We start from the raw sequence: 13,298 nt of genomic DNA on the forward strand, positions 1-13,298 counted from the left end.
GTGTATGTGTGTGATATGTGTATGTGTGTGATATGTGTATGTGTGTGTGTTATATGCACATGCGTATTGTTTATGCACATGTAAGTGTCTATGTGTGCACATAGGCTCATATATACATGGACAGAGGCAGACGTGTGTTGTTCTCTGCCCAGTTTTTTTGGAACTGGGTTTCTCACTGAATCTGGAGCAAGGCTGTTAGCCAGCAAACCCCAGTGATCCTCCTGTCTCTGCCCATCACGTGCTAACACTGTGGCTTTCTACATGGGTGCTGGATATTTGAACTCATGGCCTCGTGTTTGGGCAACAAGCATTCTTATCCACTGAGCTATTTCCTCAGTCCCTTGGTTTTATATTTATCTCCAAGAATGGATGTGTATTAAATGAATGAACTAAAACACTGAGATCGCCCTTTTGTAAAGGATGGTAATATACATACTTTGAGTAATTTGCTCCACGTGCGTACTAATAGCAAACTGCTAAATTGCCCTCCAGGCAGCCTTCTAGGGATGTTTCTGTATTATTTCTTAATATCTGTATTTTCTGTGCCTCGTATGAAAGTCCACAAGGGTTAAAATTGCATGGTCTCTTCTCAGTATGCGCTTTAATGTGTGGGAACCAATATGATGCTGGATCTTAAACCTGTATGTTGAGCTGAGTGGGTTAATGTCACAGCACCTGCCTGGCACACACAAGGCCCTGAGTTCCATCTATGGCAGAAAGGGAGAAATGAAAAGAAAGGAAGGAGGAAGGAAAACGAGAAGGCTAAAGGGAAAGAGGAAGAAGGAAGGAAGGAAGGGTGAGGGGAAAGAAAATGCAAGAAGAGAACGGAGGAAACCAGGGAGGGACAAGAATCAATAGCTACTTTTCATTCTTTACTTTCACAATGTACAAGCCAGGAGCTGGAGAGATGGCTCTGCAGTTGGGAGCACTGGAGGCTCTTCCAGGGGACTGGGTTTCAGTTCCCAGCCACCACATGGCAGTCAGAACCATCCACAAATGCAGTTCCGGGGGATCTGTCCCCTCCTCAGGCCTCTGTTGGGAATGGCTCGCTCACAGTACCTAGACATGCCCGAAGGCAAAACACCGGTGCACGTACAATTTCTTTTTATAAATTAATTTTTTTAATAAGATGAGAAAATATATAAGAAAAACTATCTACAAGAATAATTGTGAATCTTTCAGCTGAATTCTCTCACAAACATATCGAGAATAACTGGAAAACGTTACGCAGAAAACTTTGAAACCCACACATGAATTAAAAACAACTGGAGTAAATTAAACATGAACTTTGAGACTGTGTGTCACAAATTTCCTTCAAAAGTCCGTGTTATATTAAATCACAAATGCTTCTTGTGTGTTCTGTATTTTTCCTCAAAAGAAGCAAGACTCGCAAACTCTCTCGGAATGAGTTACCTTTGCCTGTCTTTACTTAAAAAAAAAAATTGTAAGAAAGAAAAATAAGTTGTATCTAATTTGAAAATAATAATATTCTGCTTCCTTGATTTTAATTCATTAATTGAAGCCTTGTCTAAATGTTATTTCATTTTTTTTAAACTGGGGGCACACACCTGCCAGAGTGAACATGTAAAGGTCTGAGGACAACTTGTGGAGTCAGCCCTTGCTTCTCCCTTGCTGAGGTAGGGTCTCTCCTGGTGTTTCTGCTCTACTGTTTCCAGGAGTTCTCAGTGTCTCTTCCATTCCAATGAAATGTCTTCCACTTCACCATAGGAATGCTGGGACTTCAGGTCACTGCAGCTGGCTTTTTTATGTGTGTTCTGGACTTCGGCTCAGTTATTAGGCTTATGCATGGACTGCTTTCCCTGCTGAGCAACCTCCCAGACCCAGGATCCTTAATGTTAATGTATCAGTAATACAGGCCTAGTACCACACCCCTTTTAATTTCCACACTCAGGAGCCCAAGGAAGGACAATCACCAAATTCAAAGCCTGGGCTATAGCGTGAGTTCAAGGCCAGCCCGGGGAACTTTATGAGACCCTGTCTCAAAATAAAAATAAGGAAAGGGCTGACAGTGTGGTTTAATGGCAGAGTGCTTGCGTGGCATGCATGGGGCCCTAGGCTCCAGACCTAGAGCCACAGATAGAATCAATAATAATGAGCTAAGCACTCCAAGTTTCCTTGATCTGTCTCCCATAAAACTATTTCAAACAGGTGGGCATGGCCCCAAAACTAGTTTGAAAAGGTACACCTAATGCAATGAGGTCTTTGTTTGCTTTTATGTTCTTTTTTTGTAGATTATTTTTCATTAGACATTAAAGTGAATTATGATCTGCCTTCCTTTGAGTCTCCCATGCATTAACTAATAAAACGCTCATCGATATTCAAGTCTGCAATTGTACCTTAAGAAGTTTTAACAGGGCTGAGGAGATAGCTCAGTAATTAAGTGCACTGGCTGCTTTTCCAGAGGACACAGGTTCAAGTCTCAGCACCTACATGGAGGCTGACCATTGTCTGTAACTCCCACTGTGAGTGTTAGAGGTGTCTGTGAAGTCATGTCATCCCCACTGCCACCACCGCCATATGATGGATGAATGCTCATTTTCAAAAATGTACACTCCCTCTGAGTACTTCAAAACTGTCAGTGTAATTCCTTTGAAATTTCTCTTTCATAAGAAATAATAATTAATAATAATAGTAATAGTAAAATTTAAAAACCATTGAGGCCTGGCATGCTTGTACACACCTTTAATCCCAGCCCTCAGAGACAGAGGCAGATGGATCTCTGTGAGTTCAAGGACAGCCTGGTCTATATACAAATTGAGTCCAGGACAGTGAGGGATCTGTTATACAGAGAAAAACTGTCTCAAAAACAAAAAAAAACAGAACAAAACAAAAAACCACACAGCACTGCACTTCTGGCTGCAGCTTCAAGGCCAGAGATATCATCTTTTGGAAAGTCTCTAAAATGGCTTGGTGGTCTTGGTTCTCCTTGCCACCAATTGCATGGTGGGGGAGATGAGGAGAACGCTTTGTAGAGATGCTTGAAACATCTTTAGGGAAAATATCAGAGGAACTACAAGACTATTCCTTGATGTAAGAGGAAAAGTCTTTTTTTTTTTATGTGTGTCATTCTAGTATGTCCATGACTTAAAAGCAAGATGGAACATGGTGGGGCATCAAATCCTGAGCTTATTATTCAGAAGCTGCCTCACTGGAAGCTGTTGAGGATGCTTCAATTCATACACCCTCTGGTTGAGTTAGGAGCCCTGGCAATGATCACAGTTCAATCACAAAGAATAAAAGAACACATGTAAACCACATACTTGTCCCTGCATTGGTCCAGAATGAATGCTGTCCACTGCCAGTTGGTCCTGACCCGTGAGCATGTTTTCCTTAAGGACTAGGGTAGATTATTTCAGAACTGGTGACTCACTTGGCTGTTCATCAAAGAGCCGACCCCCGACCCCCAACCCCTGTCCCTGATATCACAAAACTATGATTTGGGAGGTAGACTCACAGTCACTCTATCAAATTTGGTAGCTTTAAAGCTAAGTTATGGTAGACTAATGTGCTTGGAAAGTTTGATTAAAGTGTTTTGTGTGATGTCACAAAGGATAATGGGAAAGTTGGTGAACAGACATGCAGGAAGTCTTTAGAATGTAAAAAACAAACAACAACAACAGAAACCAGTGCCCTGAAGTGCCAGAGCTTCCTGCAGCTTCTTTCTAAACGCACATGTGTTTTCTCACCTTCATGTGACTGGTTTATTTCTTCAGATCAGTGCATACAACAATAATAAACGCGAACACGCAGGTTCTCCAGGCCAGCCAGGGTTAAGAATTCTCCATGGATTTTTTTCTTTGTTGTTTGTATAGTTTGGTTTGGTTTGATCTTGTTTTTTAAGTAGGGTCTCAGTGGCCCAGGCTCTGGCCTCAATCTTGATCCTGATAATTGGCAGAGAAACCTCTGGCCCTCCCGCCTCCGAGTTCTAAGTGCTTTGATTCCCAAATGCCCGGCTTATGTGATAGTAGAGCCGGAACCCAGGGCTTTGTGCATACTCTGCCAGCACGCTACCAACTGAACTACATCCCGGCCTGTTTCTCGTACTGTTAGATAGGTACAGTAGCTTCCCAGCTTTCTGGGCGGAATCTGCAGCTCTGTCTACTGGTTTTCACAGGCTCTGTGCCTCTACACATCTCAATGTACAGATGTCTCCTCTTCTCCAACATCCATCTTCTTAGTCCACAATCTTGAAGTTAGAACATATATTTAACTTGTGAAACTCCGAAAAGAATAAGGTCTGTTTATATCTTGTTTTAGTCTTTACTTTGTTCCTGATTTCATTTCTTCTTCAGATATTGAAAATCCTATACATAAACTTTATTACCTTATTCTTTGAAAATTTCATGCAGCTTGATTGCTTTTATCCCTCACCCCCACCTCCAGATCTCCCCAGGACTCCCCATCACATGTCCCTCCAAACTTCATGCCCTCCTATAATTTTTAATTGTCAAAGAGTAAATAAAATTGTATAGAAGGACAAAACCAAAAAAAAAAAAAATTATAATGTGAGCTTCCTAGCTTTGGGGCAAAGGTGATACCTGGGGAAAAAATAGCTATAATTATTCTTTGCTTTTGTTCCCACCTTGTTTTTCTGGTGGAAGGGTTGGTGTTTTTGATGTCATTTATGTGACATTTGTCAATTTTCCCATGCATTTTTAAAGTTAATTGTTCCTGCTTTGATAAAATCACTAGCTAATTTCTTTGATGCTGTGAAATTCTCGTTTATCCTAGGCATTTGACAACTAGTCCTCTGGCTCTTTTTTCCATTCCTTTTTTATTTGGAAAATGCGAGCGTTGCAGGGAGAACACAGCATACAAGCCAGAGTGCACCAAACAGCTTTGGAGTCTATGTTTACAACCTCTCTTTAGCTTACGCTAGAAATTCACAGAATGCCCTCTGCCACCTCTAAGAATCAACATATATTTCAAATACTGACATTTCCCCCACAGTTCTAGGCTTGTACCTTCTCTAAATAATGTTTATCAAAGTAACATGGTCCTGTGATATTTATGCAATTGATTTTGTTAGAATAAGCGCTTCGATTGGTCTCTAATCATTCTCACTTTTGTACCGTAAGTTCAGATTTGCATTTTAATTATGTTTGTCCTTTTAGAACTTTTAGGTCCTATTCTTTTTGGAAGAACTGTTGTATTTGCCTTACTTTGATGTAAAACAAAATTTTACCCATTTTAAACCCAAAGTTTTCTGTGTACGACAGTCTCCTGCAACCCAGGCTGGTCACAGGCACTCTGTTACTTAGGACGACCTTGAACTTCTTATCCTTGTGCCTCCATCCCCAAAGTGCTGTGATCATAAATGGTTGTCAACACTCACCTGGTTTATTCTCTGCTTGTCTTGAAGCCAGGGCTTCATGCACGAGAGGCGAACAGTCCACCTCATCCCAAGCCGTCCAAATGTTTTTCAAAAATAACTCCACCACTCTGTATGAGGCCACATTTTCTTTTGAGCATCTTCAGTGTAATAAGATCATTGACTTAGATGAGTTTCAAGGGACAGCATTTTACTGGCTTCAAGCATCAAGGCTATTTTTACATGAATTTATCAATGAGTCAGCTTCATGCTGAACTTTCTTCATTGACAATGATAGGTGAATAAGACCTTGAAGTCATGGCAGCCCTCTTTCTTTAGCCTTATGAGTGCTGAGATTACAGGTGTGTGCCACACCCAATTTTTTTTTCAATTTCATATCAGTGATAATCTAATAACTTTAAATAAATATTCAACAATAGGGGATATTTTCACATCCGTGTTTCAGAAAACTCACTTTCTATGTTAAAATCCAGCTTGTTCCTGAAATACTTGTTCCCAATGTTTGAATATGTGAGGATTATACTTAATAACTATAGTTATAAATATGAAAACATCTGACATTTATAGAGCGCTTACTGTGTGTCACTCCATGTTCTGGGCACATTATGTATTTGAGCTCATTTACTCTTCATAGCAGCCTATGAAGTAGGCATTATTAATGTCCATATTTTATAAGCAAGGGAATGGAGTTGCCCAGAGAAGTAGGGAATGTACAGAAGGTCAGACCACTGAGAAGCAAGGCAGCCAGGATGGTCTTGCATTCTCCTCAGAGACTAAGCACACCAAGGAAACCCGCTTTAAAATTCATGAAATGGAGTTTTAGTTGCACTTTGATTGCAAAGGAAAATAATTGGTTAGTTAATGCAAGAAGACCCCATGGGACAAGTAAGCCAGTAAATACAACTGAGCCCAAGTCCCTGTTGCAAGGTACCAACCTCTAGAAATTTAGGCCAGTTATTTCTGACTCACTTTTATGAATCTACAAAGGTAGTACATTTTACTAATTAAAGTTTACAGTAGAAATATGAACAGACCAGAATAAATGAGCTTGCTAGTTTGTAGAGAGCCATTTATCTCTTTTCCATCTCTGCCTCCCTTTGTGCAAGTTCACAAATGCATCTGTGCATACACACACACACACACACACACACACATACAAACACACTGCAACTTTATATATCGAATTATATAAAGGGTTTTCTGTTGGGTCTTTTATGGTATATATTTATGAAAAGGTAATGAATCTTGTTTCCTAGAGCATCTTAATTTGTATCTGGATAAATTAAAAATGAAAGAAAGTGCCTCATGAGGTGACACAGCCCTGTAATCCAGCACTCAGAAAACTATGGCAGGAAGATAGTGAGTGGGAAGCCAGCCTGGACCACAAACAAAGATCTATTTCAAAGAAAGGATGACTAAATTCTAAATTGCTCCAATGTCTTACAATACCTGAACAGCTAAATGATGATTTATCCACACCATTACTGGGTTTAGAAACATACCACAAATTTTGGAGTGACCCTCCACAGACAATCTGGAGTATGTTAAGGTGGGGCCATAGCCTCACCCTGCCACCTCATTCCACACAACATCACTTATCCTCCAGTGTGTGCTTGAACACCCCTGACTGTGGTCCATAGCGAAACACCAAGCCCCTCCCTGTTCCCACTATGGAGGTGTGAATATGGAAAGCACTTGTGATTCTCACCAAAAACCTTGCCCTGCAAGATGGCATAGTCTTTACCCTTAATCAATAGACATAACTAAGCCTTCGCTGTGGTGGTAGACAGCTGAGGACATCTTTAGCTCCTCTAACACCAAAGGAGCCTCACTGTACTGACAATGTAATTTTTTACAAAAGATAAAACAGAAAAATAAAAAAAGAGTGGATGTCACCAAAGATACTAAAGACAATGGGTTAAAATTAGTTGAGAGTAGGGCTGAGGGAGAAAAAAAAAAAAAACAGCAAGGTAGCATATACTTGTAATGCCCCACTCTGAGGGGACAGAGAAAGGCAGAAAGCTACTGAAATTATTAAAATTTTTATATGAAAATTACTTTTTGCGTTATTGGATTTATAAGATATTTTAAAATCTTTATTCTTGTAGACTTATTTACCCACTCTCTTTATCATTACCCGAATAAGCACTTTCACAGCTGAATTTTGATATGGATATAACGAAATGAACACAAAATAGATGTTTGAGCCCCCCTCCAAATGATAGTGCCTGTTTTCTCCAGCTAAGGGATGAAAGATATTTGTAGAAGCTGTGGGTAATACCCTTTGCACACAGACACATGTCATTCTTGGTGAAGCCACTAGCCATTTTTATTTTCTAAGGGTACTCAAAGTGTATATTTAAATAATTTTACAAGAATACAATCAATGTATTTCTTGGCATGCGTGTGGAATGGAGGTCAGAAGATAACCTCAAGTGTTGGTCCCCATTGTTATGGCTGCCGGCTTGGGAGCATCTAGAAATTCTTCCGTCTTCTGAGATTATATAAAGGCATTCTAGGGATCCAAGCCCAGTCCTCATGCTTGTGCATCAATGTCCCTAGCTCATTAATACATTTTTGAGGCACCAAGAAAACAGTCAAACACAAAGCCACGGAGGCTAGGGAGATGATGGAGCCCCAGAGGGATCATACATTGTTAATTCTGGTACTCGGAAAAGCAGAGGCAGTTTGGATCTCGGTGAGTGTGAGGCCAACCTTGTCTGTATAGTGAGTTCCAGGACAGCCAGCGATACGCAACAGAGACTCTGCCTTAAACAGACAAACAAAGCACATACTGCCCTCGCAAAGCTCTGTTCCAGCACCCATGGGAGGTGGCTTGCAACTGCCCAAAAGTCCAGTTCCAAGTAAAAACAGTGCTCTGTCTACACTCTTTTGCACATGCTCACACAGATACACATACACCACACACACACACACAGACACACACACACACAATTATAAATAAGATTTAGGAAAAACCAGCCACAGAAGTTTGTGTAAACCACCTAGCAACAGAACATTAGTATCTATCAGCCTTCAACCAGTTGTCAGGCAATCACAGTAAAGCTAGGAATACTGTGACCCTTTTTGTTTTGTTTGGTTTGATTTGGTTTTTTGTTTGTTTGTTTGGTCTTAGCTAAGGACTTCATGCATACCATGTCCATGATATGTCCAACTAAAAGTTGGGCAGCCAGGAAATATCCTTGAATGCCACATCAAATTATCTCCTGTTAGCCAGGATCCTTCACCATTAGTCAATAAATTCCTGCTTCTGAGACCCTTGCAGTCTCGAATGGGTTGACTCTTGCTTCATCCACAGGATGGGAACACTACGGTATTTTCTTGTTCTGTTAATAAAATCAGAGGACAGCGGAAGGACATTCGGGGGATGCATTCTGAAGAGTGTGGCATTAGTAGATGTCCTTGCAGGAGTACTCACTTTGAGAATCAGTGTTTAGTCTGTTACTAACAGTGGTGCCTAGTACTGGTGTGCTTCCTTCTATGGGGAGCAAACTGAGCAAAAAGGCATTTCTATATAGTGTGTGAGTTTGTCTGTGTGTATGTATGTGTGTGTGTGTGTGTGTGAGAGAGAGAGAGAGTCTGTGTGTGTGAAAGAGTCTGTGTGTGTGAAAGAGAGAAAGAGACAGACAACTGACAGGTGACACAGTATATGTGTGGAGGTCTGGGGACAGCCCTTGGGAGTCAGTGTGGAATCTGGGACCCAGGTCAGGTCATCGGTCTTGGCAGCAAGTGCCTTTACTGGCTCAGCTGTCTTGCCAGCCCCAAGATACCTTTCCAATGTAGAGTGCACTCTTTCAAAGACCCTCTCGACAAAAACGCTATCTTTTGTTACTCAGATTCTGAATGCCTAGACTAAGGCAAGAGTCCCAGGGATCATGACTAACTCCCTTGCTTCCATCCTGTCCTGTCTCTCGTCTGAGAACCTCACAGTTGTTTGTTTGTTTGTTTCCTCTCCAAGAAAGAGATGTGCATTTCAGAAACCAAGTAAAATGACCAATCAAAAAGGCCTTTCTCTACCACTTTCATTGTGTACTGTAAATAGCACAAGACACTTCAGACCTATTCACCCTTTCCATCCTTTGCTCATGGAAGAATTAATTTAAATATTCCATTTATCCAGGAGGCTGGGTACCATAAATACCTGTAATAGACAGTCACCTGCAGTCCACCAATAGCTAAGTTCTGCAAACATACCCAAGAGCTGCTTAAGCAGAGGAAGCTCCCCCTTTTGCTCCATCTTTCTAGGGGGTCCTTAAGGAAGCTAGCTGTATGGCCCATCCGACTTGAAGGACATCCAAAAGAAGGTTCTTCTTTTTTCCTTAATTATACATCGAATGTGCATTATTTCTGGGTAGTCAACTCTCCTGGGAGTTTACAGACTTGGCATCTTCTCACTAACATTTATTACCTACATTGTTAGATAGTAGTATAGTGTGCTGAATGGGCACTGTCTGTTAATTTCATCTTTTTCCCCAAGAAAAGGAAAAATGTGTGGTGTTTAGTCACTTCTCACAGGTACGTCTCACTGAAGCCTGGGTGGGTAGGGCATCATTACTCAACTCGTTTGCAGGTGGGTCTGGGCTCGGATATTAGAACTCCCACTTAGTAAAGGCTGCAGTTAAAACCTCAGTTCCTGCCCACGTGGAAAGATACTTTGTAACAGCTAACCCATCAACAGCCTCCAATTCCCAGTCACCATGTTTGTTAGTGTTTTCTCTCAGCTGGAAAGCAAAGCCAAGGGAACAGCCCAGGAGAGAGAAATCCAATCCTGTTTTCTGTCTTCTTTCAAAAGCCATGCGGCTGTTCATTCTTTCTCCAAAAAGTATTTGTTTATGTTTGCTCGTGAGTAGTAACTAATTTCATCCATTTCCCAACGATGCTTACAGCTACCAGTTATCAGTGCGTACAAGGTGCTAACATCAACTTCACTTTCTACAAATATCATCTCATTTCATACTCAGAATAATGCTAAGAGGAATAAGCATTAACCAGCCTGATTTTAGAAACAAAATGAAGCCCAGGAGAGGTTAATGAACTTGCACTGAAAATACGGTGGTTTGAAGCCAGCTTTAAGACAAAGCCCACACTCACTCAGTCACCCTGAGTAGCTTCCTCCTGCTTCACTCTACCTAGCTCACCCTGGAAGAGCTTTTGAGAGCAGCTCTGAAGGTGTCTGGATTAGCCAGAAGTCACTTTCTGGGCTCTCCTTCCCTGGCCACAGATGAAAGTTATTTGTATATATGTTTCAGTTAAACTTTTAAAAGAGCTATTTATGCCCCAACATGGGATCCCCAAACTCCAAATCTCACGTAGTTCTAGATGGGAGTTCACACTGCCTTTGAGCTCATTCTAACCCAAGCTGTTTTCACAGTGATGCCCTGCCTCAGCCTCCTGAGTGCTACAATTAGAGGTATGTGTGTCACTATGCTGGCATGCAAAGTTCCGTCTTCAGAACTCAAGGATCTTATAGGAGAAAGACAAAGGAGGCGGCAAGAGGCACATAGCCAAGCGGTTTTGACCAAACTGGTTTGGTTGATCCTTACTCAAATCTGGTTCTACAGGGATCTGGTGGAGCTGGGGAGACTGATGATTGCTCGGAGTAGGCTGCCGAGGCCAGCCTCAACCACACTCTGTGTAAACAAAAGTACTCAGAGTAACAAAACAGTGTTTTGCTCAGGACAGGTCTGGCCCAGGTTCCCTTCAGAGTTGCTATCAAAAGCCTTGCCAGCTAGAGAAGTCCAGACTAAGCTGGGTACAGGGAACCAAGATGACAATGACTAGGTCCTCCTTTAGACCCCCAACTGCCACAGAGCCCCTGTGACAGGACTCATGTGTGGAATATATGGGATAGAGTTACTTTCCCCCCTAGTCTCTTTACCAACTTTTTTCAAGCCTAAAGTGTACAAATCGTGACAGTGTGCAACTGAGTATAAATTGTGTATAAGCAGTGAAATCCAAACACTTCAGAACCCCACTCATATTCTGACACTACAAAGGAACCTTCCCCTTTGCATTTTTACAGATGGTCTTACCAACTGGTTGTATGTGTGGGTTGGTGTGTGTGTGTGTGTGTGTGTGTGTGTGTTCATGTGTTTGGGTAAATAAGCGTGCACATCCCTGTGGAAGCTAGAAGTCAACCTCGTGTGTCATTCCTCTGGATCTGTCCACCTTGTTCTTTGAGGCAGGATCTCTCCCTAGGACCTGGGGCTCACCAAATAAGCTAAACTGACTGTCCAAGGAACCCCAGCAATCCATATGTCCCACCAGGCACTGGCATTACAAATGCATATACCACCACGCCTGGCTCTTTGACCCGGGTTGCTGGCATTTGAACTAAGATCTTTTGTGCTTGCAAGGCAAGGACTTTACTGACTGAGCCATATCCCCAAGCCCCTATCGTGTGATATTTAATCACATATACGAAAGGAAGATGTCAGTGTGGTGGCTTATTCAAGGCCAGCAGCGTTCTGAGTGAAAATGGTAAAGGTTGGAGGCTGTTCAAACATAAACCAAGGGTGTAATGCAGGCACCGCCAGGTGAGGGAAATGACCACCTTGCGCTCTGTTTGAAATGCCAGGGCTAAATTACAAAGACCCAGTTGACAATTCTGGCTTGTGCACCAATGGGAAAAAAAAGTGTGTGTGTGTGTGTGTGTGTGTGTGTGTGTGTCACAGCTCTAGTAGTGAAATCTAGAAATTTCATCTGTGTCAAGTCTGGAAGAAGCAGATGGATACTTAGCTTTATTTAAATTATCAAGATAATTGCCATGGTATTTTGCTTTGCTTGTTCTGGGGAAATGTGGCCTCAGCGAGGATGCCAGGCAGTGAATGTCACCGTGAGGCCAGACCACTTCTAACCATTACCTTGTCTGCCTCAGCACCCTGATTAATCTCAATGTCAGACATAAAGTTAATTCTGTTTTTGTTTTTAATCACTCAGTTGAGGTTAAGTACAAATTCGTGCACAAACACACTGTCTCCACACTTCATGGGTTAGTAACTCTGGGACTCTTAAGAACTCTTAAGCATACAGGGTGTTCAGAGAGCTGTGACTATGTTTCTTGAAGAAATGACAGCTCACATATTTGGAGACACATGAGCTGGTTGGAAGCTGGGACCTCTGATAGTTGATAGTGCCACCCATAACCTGAGGATTACAGTTGATCACTTCCTGTGAGCACTGTTATTTCTCATGCCAATCAGGGTATCCTACGCTAGGAGCTACATGCCCAAAAACTGTGGCTACCTCTGCCACGAGTGATGGGTGGACATGAGAGTAATACACAAACTCGATGACAAGACTGAAGGACTCTTCAACAGAAGACCTGGACTATCGCCCACCAGACACACTCAGTGGTCGTTGGTCGAGTAGCATACAACTTGGGTGTCCCCGTGACCTGTTCCTGGAGTCAGAGACCCAGATGTATCCTATACATTGTCTCTTTGAGAAAGTGTGTAAACCCCACACCCACTAACTGCTCCATACTAATCCAGCCAGATTCTTTCTCCTCCTGCTTCCTGATGGCTGAATCACAACCCCAGTCCCCTCCCACAGGGATTCCCTATATGCCCTGGGATTCAAAAATATAGTTCAGCTCAAGAATTCTGACAGTCTTTGCATAAGAAATTTCATGACAGAATTGTTTTCTCTAAAATGACCTAATCTCTTTGAAAAGTCAACTTTCTTTTCTTTCTTTCGGTGCTAAAAACTGATGTTGGTTGTTTGTCCCCTAGGAAAATCTCTTTTTCGTGATGGAGTATCTCAATGGAGGAGACTTAATGTACCACATTCAAAGTTGCCACAAATTTGATCTTTCAAGAGCCACGTAAGAGCCCTCCTTGGGATTTGCGGCATTCTGTGTTCTCGGTGGTTTATGTGCTCTCGGCATCCCCAGACTGTTTTACTTATGTGGTCTTTTTAAGTT

The 13,298-nt window shown here is 42.0% G+C and overlaps 1 protein-coding gene across 1 annotated transcript in view; it reads left to right on the forward strand.

The window, feature by feature from the left end:
- The window catches only part of Prkcq (protein kinase C theta), a 127,329-nt gene that overhangs the window by 86,695 nt on the left and 27,336 nt on the right, over positions 1-13,298 (forward strand). The window contains exon 13 of the mRNA XM_055593920.1: positions 13,108-13,199. Coding sequence (XP_055449895.1) covers positions 13,108-13,199 — 92 coding nt within the window. The remainder of the gene's footprint in view (positions 1-13,107; positions 13,200-13,298) is intronic.

The sequence above is a fragment of the Psammomys obesus genome, unplaced genomic scaffold (genome assembly GCF_907164565.1).
Source record: "Psammomys obesus unplaced genomic scaffold, mPsaObe1.curated_primary_1811, whole genome shotgun sequence".
NCBI classification, from domain to species: Eukaryota; Metazoa; Chordata; class Mammalia; order Rodentia; family Muridae; genus Psammomys; species Psammomys obesus.